The sequence below is a fragment of the Drosophila grimshawi genome, unplaced genomic scaffold, assembly GCF_018153295.1.
Source record: "Drosophila grimshawi isolate 15287-2541.00 unplaced genomic scaffold, ASM1815329v1 contig_1377, whole genome shotgun sequence".
NCBI classification, from domain to species: domain Eukaryota; kingdom Metazoa; phylum Arthropoda; class Insecta; order Diptera; family Drosophilidae; genus Drosophila; species Drosophila grimshawi.
In genome coordinates, this window is record NW_025062900.1 from 20,513,972 (window position 1) to 20,525,693 (window position 11,722).

Below are 11,722 nucleotides of genomic sequence, written 5' to 3' on the forward strand. Positions count from 1 at the left end.
AAGTATCGTAAATTTGTATTGCTGACAAATATCAGCTGTGGCTAATGCGATGTATCGATACTTTCACTCGATTACGAAACGATAGTTTGGAAAATTTATTGTGTTGTTTTAAGTCGCATCGCATACGTATGTAATTTTATTCCATTATATTTTGTTAATTTTCTTTTGTTTTTGCTTACGAAATACTTTGAGCTAAGCACATCGTATCACAAATTCAAGCTATGATTTATACAGTCTAGGGAAGGACACACTCGGCTCGAAGTAAACAACACAGCTGTTTTGCGAACTTCTGCGATTCAGTTTGATAAGAGAAAAACACCAGCGGGCTAAGCAACATAAAAACAATGTTAAAAAACGCCGGCACTCGATTGCTACGCAGCTTTCAAGTAAGTACAACAATGTCAAGTTGTCAAATGTTGAGAATTACTAAATGCGCTGCATTGATGTTCTACCAGGCGAAATGCAGTACACAGCCACTGTCCGTGAGGGGCATTAATCTAATACCCATGGTTGTGGAGCAGACGGGACGTGGCGAACGCGCCTACGATATATTCTCTCGTCTGCTCAAGGAGCGCATCATTTGTCTGATGGGCAACATCACCGATGATATCAGTTCGACGGTCGTTGCCCAGCTACTGTTCCTTCAATCGGAGAACGTCAACAAGCCTATCCACTTGTATATCAATTCGCCGGGGGGCGTGGTAACAGCAGGTCTGGCCATCTACGATACGATGCAGTATGTGAAGCCACCGATAGCCACGTGGTGTGTGGGACAAGCATGTTCGATGGGTTCGCTGCTGCTGGCAGCCGGTGCACCCGGCATGCGTTACTCCTTGCCAAATGCACGCATCATGATCCACCAGCCATCGGGTGGCGCTCAGGTGAGTAACAAGAAATAATAATTATAAAGAGGAGGAATCAATTATCAATCAATTCCTGGCAGGGTCAAGCCACAGACATTCTTATACATGCGGAGGAAATCATCAAGATAAAGCGCCAACTGACTAACATTTATGTGAAGCATGCCCAATATGATTACGCGGAAATGAGCTCACGCATGGAACGTGACCATTTCATGACCCCTGAGGAGGCCAAAGTCCTAGGCATAATTGATCATGTGCTTGAGCATCCGCCAGAGACAGTTTCAGACAGCGGTCCCGCATCCGATCCACCATCAGGTAAGATCATCACGCCTGACACGGACACCGGAAAGAAGCGATCCAAACAGACAGCCCAAAATTGAGTACGATGGCATCGAGAACAAAATACAAACAAACCAAACATTTGGCATTATTCAAATTGTAAAATGTAAAATAGTAGAAATAGTAGTACAGATAAATTAGCTCAACAATTTTTCAAATACAAATTCAGTTTACATGAAAAACTTTATTTAAATGCTAATTTATTTCATACAACGCTATGCCAAACGCAACTCCAAAAATCTCATCATCGAATTGCCTTTTTCGAAAATCTCTTGGTAAAGCGATTAAGTTTTGAACAGATCTCATCCAAGCGGTCGGATTCGATGTTTTTGGGTCAAGCATGGGCGACGTACAAACAAAAATGTTTTTATTGCTTAGTTATAAAAACTAATGGCTGTATCCGAGATAATTTTGTTTGTGTTCACACATTCTTATTACGTTATTATCATTATTATTATTAATAAAATTAATATTCATAGAACAGCGCTATTTAACACATTTAAGTCTGGTCCATAGCAATGTCTGAATTGCCGGTAATTGAATCCTTCTGCACATAATCATAGATCTTACACAGTTCCGGAGTTTCCTTAATTGACTTTAAAAAGTCTAGTAACTGCTGGTTTTTATCTAAAACAAATGCAAATTCCTTTAGTACTAGTACTTAAGAGTGGAGTCATTTACTCAGTTACTCACTTGCTTTGGGTATTTGGGAGAGCGCTGAAACGGCTCGAAGGGCCGAACGCTTCAGTTCGTCCTGTTTCTCATACTCCTGCTTGACCGAATTGGCCTTCACCTTGTGGGTGCAAGTGTCGCGCAGCTGCTGCACGAACTGATCCAGTCCTTTTGATGGAGAAAACATGGTATTAAAATAAGATATACACAATGGGTAGTAATTATCAACGACGTACGTAGCAAAACCTTGTCGGGGCAGAGCACGGCCAGACGGGCTGTCATTAGGTACGTCAGCATTTTGATGTCATAATGATCGCAGAGGCCAGCCTGTACATGATCCATGAACTGCATAACGTCCACACGCTCCAGTCCCTGCTCGAGCAGTGTATACATGCACTCGAAGGCCGCTTTTCGTATATCGAGGCCATCATCGACGGTGTGCTTAAACGGACCCATTTCCACTTCACGAATAAGCTCATTCTTCACCTTCGTCTCGGAATATAGCCAGGGCAACAGCGTTGGCAGCAAATCACGCACCAAACTCGGTTTGTTGTGCACCGCCGAATTGAAGGCGACGAGTGCGACGCGTCGCACTTGCGGCTCCGGATCACGCAGGGCGAACAGAAACTCGCCAATGCTCTGCTTCAGCAGCAAATCAATTGGTTGCGGCTGATCGGAAATGGTGAACTTAACCGAGGACACAACAACGGTGCGCATTGTGGCGCTCTCGGAGCGCAAAGCCTGCTGCAGTTGTGGCAACAGCTCTTCGGGATTGACGAGCACCAATTTGCCCAAGCATTCGGCGACAACGTTACGTGATCCCTCCTCGGAGCATTCGCAATGCTTGAACAATTGCGTCCATATCGATGGCACCGACGGCAACAGTTGAGCCAGGCCATTTGGTGTGACCGACAACGATGAGATGACCTCCTTGAGGGAGTGGAGCAGCAAATACTGTCGTTTCGGCTGTGCCTCAATCTCCTTCAGAATCAACGGCAAATATGTTTGCAGGCTGCCCACAGAGACGGCGCCGAGAGCATGCGAGGCAGCTGCCTTCACATCCTCCGATGTGGCACCAAAGCACTCAATGATTGTCTGGGGCAGCACACTTATCGAGCTAAGATCGAAATGTCGGCCAATTTCACCGATTGTGAGCAGGCAGAAGATGATCTGAGTATCCTTGTTGCTGCGCTTCTGCAGCTCGGCCATCAGTTGGGTGGCCAGCGGAGTCGCCACCTGTGGACACTGTTGGGTCAACGCCGCAATGCATTTGGCCGACGAATGATATGCCTGCTTGTGCAGATGCAACTGTTCACTCGGTTGCCTTGTGGCGCCATCGCTAACATTCAACACAGGCTCCATTAGCTTGGACACCAGTGAGTGATAATCCAGCCCAGACAGCTGTGCCTGCACCAGCGCCTGAAACAGATCCAAGGTGCACTGCAAAGCGCTGCCCTGCAAATTGGAATATCTCAATTAATAACAAGATAATCTCATTTAAATTACGATTAATTTTCACATACCTGCAGCAACGGCGAACGCACTAAAATTAAGACAGATGGCAAAAACTTCTCGTGTATGCCAACCAGTGCCTGGGGCTGTCGCCGAGCTGTGGTGCTCAGCAGCGTTAATGAGTATTGGGCCACGTGCAGATCAGAGTCCGAGATGAGGCCGGGAATCTCAACAATGGCCGTCTGCAGCACACTTGGCTCAAAGTTCGACGAATAGTTGATGACAATCTTGTTGATTAGGTCCAGCGAGTGCAGCTTCAGCGCCCGATGATTCTTGCGCAAGAATGTGCCAAGGGTGGGCAGCACATCGTGCAATATGGGCGAAAGATCGATGCGCAACGGCGACGCCGCAATCATTGTGAGTGCTTTGACGCTGCTCAGCCGTGTCACTTCATTCTTCAGGCGCTCCATGAAGATGGGCAGACAAACGTCGAGTTCACTCTTCAGCAGATCCCCCATATTGGCAATGATTTGGCCCATGCAGGCGATGGCTCTTTCCTTCACCTCCTGATCGACATCGGTCACTTTCAGTTTCTGAAGCGTGCAAGCATAAACCTGACCCACAAATGGTGTCACATCAAAATCCGATTTGACAGCATTCGGACCTAAGGGTCGGACGACTTTGACGAGCTGTTGCAGCACAAGTAGTGCCTCGGTGGCAATCTTGTAGAAGGGATCGAATACAGATGTGACCACGAGTGGTACCAGCAACGGTATATGGGGATGGAACACATGCGGTTGATGGCCCTGCAGCAGGGAGCAGAGGAAACCGAGCGATTCAATTTTCATGTTACTGGTTGAGCCCTTGTCGTTCAACGAATAACTGATGCCAGGCACAATGCTCTCCAGATGTGGACCCAGTGCACCGGGCAGCGAATTCAAAAGTTCGCGCAATAACAGGAAACAATCCTGACGCGTCTTCATCGATTTCTCGCGCATTAACGGCTGTATGGCTTTGATAATCTGCGGCAGCTGTTCGATTAGCAAGACAGTCGGTCCCGACACCTGATCCATCGAATCGGGATCATGGGCCATATCCTCGGCCGGACGTGTGTTCCGCAGCAATGCAACATATGCATGAAATATATCCGACTTGACATTCTCTTCGCGCTCCTTGAAACGAGCAATCAATGCTGGACTCAGCGTACGATAGAATTCCTCCAGCAATTCGTGACGCGTTGCAATCAAGACCTCCAAGCACTTGGCCGCGGCACGACGCACCTTCCAACTCATATCGTCGTCATCGCTATATTCCTCGCTATCCACATACTCGTCCTCCTCTGTGTCCATGGCAATGCCAGTGTCACCATCATCGGCCTCATAGTTGTAGTTGGGATCGTATGTAACATACTTAAGGCATAGTTCCAGTATCTAGTTAAAAATAGTTAAATAAATTATATATACGAGTAGCTTGAAATGAGTAGAGTATAGAGATTACCATTGGAATGTGTGGATTAATAGCGTCGGGGCAACGCAAGACAAACGCCTCGCAGGCTTGTAAGCAGAATTCGCGCAGCTCATCATCGTCCCGCTGGCTGTATTGCTTGAGGAGCAGCATTGAGCGATCAATGTGGTTGCAAAGGCGATGTCCAGCCTGACGACTAAGGTAAATGATTAAAATTTCAATTGTATAACCAACACTGATTTCAATTGCTTACCAGATGGAGGCCAGGCATTGAATGTAGGTACGAATTGCACCAGGATTTTGAGGATTTTCCAGTCCCTCGAGCAGGTGATCGACGACGCCATTGTAGGCATTGCTGTTCGCCTGGATCAGAAGCACAGAGAGTGCAACAATTGTGCGTTTGCGGACCGCTTGACGTGGTGACGCCAGCTGTGGCATCAATGCCTTCAATATGGTGCTATGAAACGGAACAAGAAACTCGCCAAAGCGAGACAACAAATCTGACAATATATCCAACGATTCCAACTTCACAGAGACATCCTCCTGCCAGTGATTAAATTTATGGATAAAGATTTTTAAACCAGGCATAATTTAGTGTTAGGTTAGGTTTTACCTTCTCGATGGCAATGCTCAGTTTGCCGGTGATGCGCTGACAGACATTCGGTGCCAGCGAATTGGATGATTGTGGCAGCTCGGCAATTACGGTCTTCAGACCGATGCTGGAGATGTCGCGCAACTGCTCCACATTGGACATCATGTTGCCGCACAGCGAATCAACGATTGTCTCCACCTGATTCTCCTTCACCTTGTTGACCAGCGGACCCAGACACTTGACGGCCAAATTTTGCACCTCGCCGTTTTTGTCCTCGAGCAATTTGAGAACCATGCGCACCACTTTTTTCTCCGACTCATCGTCCAAAATGATACTGTCCTTTTGCAGTTCGGTCATCAAATCGTTTGTGGCCATGAATCGAAAATCCTTGTCCGTGGATGTCATCTAAAGCGCAATAGTAATTCAAAATGAAGTTAATTAACCTACCTTAATTTTTTTGCTGCTGCTGCTGCTCATATTTTATACATACTTTTTCCAGCAAATTTGCGATTTGGTGATATTGATGCGACGCCATGATCTACGATATCTGCTTGTGCGCGGTATGTAAATGAATGTCTGTGCAAATTATGTACACACTTGCCGATTTATATATATATATACTTTGTGACCGCCTCACAAAATTCTTTTTGTCTTCGACAAAAAAAAGGTCTACTCAATTTTTTTTTTCCGGCACAAAAAATTTGCGTGTTGGAACTGGAAAATGCATAAGTAAAATGATATTATCGTTATGTTGCAGCACCGCTTGCGATAATTTACATTATATCGATATTTCACGTATTCTATTCGATTGGTAAATCTTCAACAGCTCTGTTCGCTAACATTTTGCTCAGCTCTGTTAAATTAAATTAAAAGACTGAGTTTTCAGTTAAATCTTTGCGATTTACATTTATATTTTTGGTACAGATTTACAGACTTGTAAAAATAATTAGCTCTAACTTATCGAACTGAATGCCAAATATTTTATTAATACGTATATAAAACAATTCATAATATTTCCCAGCTAAAAGCCTTTGCGAAATAATAGTCATAAGTTGAATCCTCAATTCGATGCATTAAAACTAATTGGTTTTACATACGCTACAGTGTAACCTCGATATACTCGACATTCTCAGCTAAATTTGCTGTTGATACATTTGTATCGGCAACTTCACCAATAACAAACACCTTTTGTGCGCCTTTTGTTATTTTCGTGAATTCCTCGCAAAATTCCTCAGCTGCTTTTGGAGTCAGACAAATGAGGAGTCCACCAGATGTTTCCACAGCTTTGCCAGCCGTCAATTTTGCGCTTTGTCCAACTAATTCACCAAATTTGCGAACATTTTTAATGATGGGCAATTTGTGAATTTTAAATAAAAGCGACTGCTTCTGAAACTCGACGAGATTCTTTGCATGGCCCAACAAGCCAAAGCCGGTCACATCAGTTGCCGCATGTGCTTCATATTTGTGCATTAAAAGCGCAGCTAAAATCAAAATATTTTCATTAATTTAACTATGTAAACAGTTCGCATCCAAGCTCACCATTTCGGTTTAAGTATGTCATTGATTTAATTGCCATTTGAAATGTGTCGAGTATGTCGATGTCTGTGAAAGCAGTTAAAAGCGTTTGATATTTCTCATTTTTCTCCTTTTGCCAAATGTGAGCACTCGTCGCCAGCTGAGTTCCAAGCGGTTTCGTTAGCACCAAAACATCGCCAGCTTTGGCATTCCAGGGTCTACAAAGAGAGTTTTATTATGTACTTTTGTCTGGGTATGCATTCACTTACAAGATGATGTCCTGTTTGCGGCAAACGGATGTGGCAATGCCACCCACAATGCACCAAGGATTGATTATGACGCTTTTGATGGTTATACTGCCAAAGCAACCACTGTCCTTAGAGGCTCGTTGGAAACCCTTCATGATGAGTGGCACCACAATGTCGCGTTGCTTTTCCGTTAGATTCGATGGTGCACTGATGAGCAGCTCAAGCTTATCAATATCCGTAACTCCCACGGCGTAAACATCACTCAGCACATTGGCCAAGGCAATACGACCCATTGTTTCGGGATCATCAACGAGCGGATAAAAGAAATCAACTGTCTGCACTAGAGAATAGTCCTTGTGTCTAGCTAAAGGTATAACTGCGCAATCCATTCCAGAGCCTAAAAAGTACAAATATACTGCATAAATATAAATATGACCATGAAGTTGATATTTTCTCTTAGATTTCACAATGATAAGCAGCATACGCAGTAACAAATGATAGATTTTTATTGCCCTTATTTATGTTATTTACTCACCAATATAGTCGTCATCGTTTTTGGGTGCCTTACTAACTATTTCTGTTCCCCTGAGATATTCATTGAGCTTCTCTTCGGGGACTTTGCAGCCTCACCCTCGAAGTGTGGAAAACATAGTTAGACGAAAGTCGGCCTCCAGGCCGTGCTCTTCAGGTCGAAACATAGTCAAGTTGCCTTAAGAGACAATAAGATGTATAATAAAATATAAATGTAAATTTAATTCGTTTTTGTTCTTCAGACCAGCTGTTGAGTCTCGTGCGTAATGTTAGATTGAACGACTTGCTGAGTGAACTTACACCCTGGCTGTTCATTTAGTTCCTTTTGTTCTTTTGAGCCCCCACTTCAACCGTTTTCAAATAAAAAGTCGATAGATTTAAAGTCTATCGATTATTTTTGTACAATAAAACCTTTTACATTATAATTATTATTATTTGCTTCTAAAGAAACTTATGAGCTACAAATATAATTTAAATTTATTTGTTTGTTTATATTCATTAATTACTAAAATTTGCATAAATTCCATACACTCCCACACATGTGTATTACATTTGTCCATTTTAGGCGCTTTTATCGTGTTTGTTTTCTCAAGCAAACAAAAAAAAACACCCAAAACACCCTTAACAGGAAAAAGCGAAGGACGACAAAGGACACTGACATTGTCGGCAAACAAACTTCCCCAAAATTTGTTAAAAAACGAAATACTTTCCATACATAATTGCAAAAGAAATGAAAACTCAGCCGCCAATTGAGCTAAACTAAAATATTGTTTTTAACATTTGTTCTTTGATTTGAAGTGCTTTGATGAGCTTTGGCAAAAGTCGATAAAATTCAAATAAAAATCTAAAATGTTCAAAAGTAAAAACGAGTGTAATATTGTGTACAAGTGCACAGTTCGTCTACTCGATGATTCCGACGTTCTGGAATGCGAATTTCAGGTGGGTGCCATCCAAATTTTTCATTTATATGCATTAAAACTCGCATTAAACAAGAGAGGAAAATAGCTGATGTTGTCCCGTATTTATATGTGTGTGTGCATATTTGCATATCTCTGTGTGTGTGTATGGAGCACGTAAGAGGGTAAATTCCCCGTTAAAGAAAAACAACACCCAAAAAATACGTAAAATGATTTGCATTCTTTTTATTCCAGCCATTCCACAAAGGCATTTATTTAGTGGACCATATTTGTAGACAACTAGATATTAAGGAAAAGGACTATTTTGGCTTACGTTACGTCGATACGGGAAAACAAAGGGTAAATATTAATAACAAAAAAATAATATAAATAAAAAACAATTAATTATCCTGATTTAAATATATTTTGTTATTTTGCAGCACTGGCTTGACTTGGCCAAATCCATATTAAAACAATGCAAAGGTAAGTGCTTAATTTCTTACTCTGCTTTAATAACTAATTAAATTAAGAGTCTATGTTTTTCTACAGATATCGATCCTGTTCTGTTTTCCTTGCGTGTGAAATTCTATCCAGCGGATCCATTCCGTCTAACTGGCAATGGCCGCATCATGCTCTTCCAGCAGCTGAAGCGAGATCTTCGCCATGGTCGACTTTACTGTTCGTTGGGTGAGGCGGCGGCATTGGGTGCATTAATAGTCCAAGAGGAACTCGGGGACTATGACGAACTGATGCACATTGGTGACTATGTGTCCTCGCTGGATTTGGCACTGCGCCAAACAGAGAATCTCGAGAAGAAGATTATGGAGCTGCACAGAAAACGGAAGCCTGGCCAAGATCCCACCGTGGCCATGGATGAGTTTATGGGCATTGCACGTGGGCTGGAGACATACGGCATCGATCCGCATCCCGTGAAGGATCATCGCGGCTCGTTGCTGTACGTGGGCATCAATCATGCCGGCATCAGCACCTATGTGGCGGGCAAAAGATCTCAACACTTCCGCTGGAACGAAGTGCACAAGATCAATTTCGAGGGCAAAATGTTTATAGCGCATTTGAGCTTCACGGATGCCAGCAGGGAGCCGGTGAGTATTAATCATCGATACTAGAAGAATTCCAATTCAATTTCGAACTATAATTTGTAGAAAAAACACACCATTGGCTTCAAGTGCCCCTCGGGACCCGCTTGCCGTTATCTCTGGCGAAGCGCCATCGAGCAAATGTTGTTCTTCACGTAAGCACAATTTCAAAGATTTATGGAATACAACTCTAACTCTTCCCATCCCAATTTCCATAGTTTGCCGAATAGCCAACATGCCGCTGTTGTTTCGGGCGGCGGCTTCTTCTCCTGGGGCACCAAGTTCCGTTATACCGGTCGGACGGAACGCGAGATATTGACTGAAAGCATTAATGCGTTGCGCGAACAGAAAATGACAAATTCAACATCGAGCAAACGCAAGGCGAGCAGCGTTCCAGCGACACCTTCCAGTCCACAGGGTGACTTGGCACAAATACGTAAGATATTCCAAATTCAAATCCCTTATCGAGTTGGAAAGAATCTTCTTAAAGCAAGAGAAATAATTGTAGTCGGGCGTAAACGACTGCGAAATACTCTGATACCAATAAGTAATACCAAGTCAAGAAATATCAGTCTTTGATGATGTAATTTCCTAGTAATCTATCATCCAAGTTTGCCTTTAAAATTGTGGACGGAACCGAAAAAAATGTTGGAAACACTTTCCTAGTAATCTACTCTCCAAGTTTGGTAGACATAGCTCTAAAATTGCGGAAGATTAAAGCTTTTGCAAATATTAGAGGCGGAAGTGGGCGAACAAATATTAATATTTGGTAGCTTTAGCTTTTAAATTGCAAGAGATATAGGCTATAGGATATAGGGCGTCGATGAAAACTATATTAGTGAAGGTTCCTCGTCAATTGCTTGGTAGCCATACATCAGTTTTTTTTATATATAAATTCCACATTTTCTAATAATATCTTTTTGTTCAAAACAGGCTACAGCAGTTTGCCACGTTCCACAATGTCCGAGCCGCTGGGCTGCTCGATGGCGCCGAGCATTCTCATTTATGGCCATGGCCAGGATGGGGGCGTCAACGGTGGCCTGCAAATGCCCATTCTGGAGCCAGTTTGCGAGGAGGCGCGTCTGCGCTCCTCGAACATCGATAGACTTAATCATATGGGAACCGAGCTGTCCGGCTATGCGTTCCGTGACTCCATCGAGCATTCGTCAACGGAGAGCGGACTGACGGCCAGTGGATATGATGTGGCTGGCAAGCCGCGTGGCAATCCGAGTGACTCCAAGCAGCATCTGTATTATTCATCCAAGCAGTACTATGCGCTGCCCAATCCCGCCTTAAATTCAAGCTCTTCCGTCGGCATCTCCAGTGGGAAGCATTTAGGCAAATTCTCACGCACGCATTCCAATTCCAACAGTGGCAAAAGCATGCGAAAATTCCATTTGCTGCACGCCTTTATACCATCCGTAATCTTTGTAGTTATCGCCATGGCCGGCACTGCCGTCCTAATCATGGAATCCGAACTGGATATGTTTGAACGTGTCCGCAATTCTCCGGAAATGCTTAGTTTGCGCTATCAGTATTATCAGCCATTAAAGGAATTTGTCATGGAAAAATTGGGCCGTAAAATGTAAATGTTGTATATGATTGAGAGGGTTTGTTTTTAAATTTAATTTAGTATATTACTTTTATTTATTTCGCAAATCAATAGAGAGAGAAATTATAAAACAAACTGCTTTGAAGAATTCACTTTAGAAATAGAATAGTGGCATCAAATTAAGGCCTTTAGATCAGACGAGTTTTATTTGATCATAAGTTAATTTTATAATTATTTGCAGTCGATTCGCAGTAATAATAATAGTAACTATTTCTACATTCTTAAACATATCATATAGCTGCTATGCTACAAAAGATCCTTAGACTGATCGAAGGGTTGTTATTCATTATTTTAATTAATTCAAACAAACTAAATTGAATTAAAATACAAACGAATATCATATAATGAGTGAACGATTTAATTATTAAGTTTATTTTACAAGCAATCATAATTAAAAACTGTGCACTTTTTAACAATAACGATTGTTTCCATTTCAGTATA

At 42.7% G+C, this 11,722-nt stretch overlaps 4 protein-coding genes across 4 annotated transcripts; 2 read left to right on the top strand and 2 right to left on the bottom strand.

The window, feature by feature from the left end:
- The first annotated feature begins 143 nt into the window (after positions 1-143).
- On the top strand, positions 144-1,389 carry LOC6566739 (ATP-dependent Clp protease proteolytic subunit). The gene is made up of 3 exons (XM_001993000.2): positions 144-386; positions 456-881; positions 944-1,389. Exons 1-3 carry the CDS (start codon positions 345-347, stop codon positions 1,241-1,243), a joined length of 768 nt encoding a protein of 255 aa, XP_001993036.1. The 5' UTR covers positions 144-344; the 3' UTR covers positions 1,244-1,389.
- LOC6566740 (cullin-associated NEDD8-dissociated protein 1) lies at positions 1,367-6,051 on the bottom strand. Its single transcript, XM_001993001.2, has 8 exons — positions 5,873-6,051; positions 5,404-5,787; positions 5,044-5,333; positions 4,824-4,986; positions 3,398-4,756; positions 2,111-3,329; positions 1,896-2,042; positions 1,367-1,829 (listed from the first exon to the last, which is right to left on the bottom strand). The coding sequence occupies exons 1-8, from the start codon at positions 5,915-5,917 to the stop codon at positions 1,702-1,704; spliced, it is 3,735 nt and encodes a 1,244-aa protein (XP_001993037.1). The 5' UTR covers positions 5,918-6,051; the 3' UTR covers positions 1,367-1,701.
- Positions 6,052-6,261: 210 nt separating this feature from the next.
- LOC6566741 (selenide, water dikinase 2) lies at positions 6,262-7,948 on the bottom strand. Its single transcript, XM_032739180.1, has 5 exons — positions 7,921-7,948; positions 7,681-7,854; positions 7,167-7,542; positions 6,922-7,115; positions 6,262-6,863 (listed from the first exon to the last, which is right to left on the bottom strand). Exons 2-5 carry the CDS (start codon positions 7,841-7,843, stop codon positions 6,481-6,483), a joined length of 1,116 nt encoding a protein of 371 aa, XP_032595071.1. The 5' UTR covers positions 7,844-7,854; positions 7,921-7,948; the 3' UTR covers positions 6,262-6,480.
- A 304-nt stretch (positions 7,949-8,252) lies between these two features.
- Positions 8,253-11,275, top strand: LOC6566727 (FERM domain-containing protein 5). The gene is made up of 7 exons (XM_001993003.3): positions 8,253-8,615; positions 8,828-8,932; positions 9,013-9,055; positions 9,122-9,675; positions 9,736-9,824; positions 9,888-10,105; positions 10,603-11,275. The coding sequence occupies exons 1-7, from the start codon at positions 8,526-8,528 to the stop codon at positions 11,256-11,258; spliced, it is 1,755 nt and encodes a 584-aa protein (XP_001993039.1). The 5' UTR covers positions 8,253-8,525; the 3' UTR covers positions 11,259-11,275.
- The last annotated feature ends 447 nt before the right edge of the window (positions 11,276-11,722 follow it).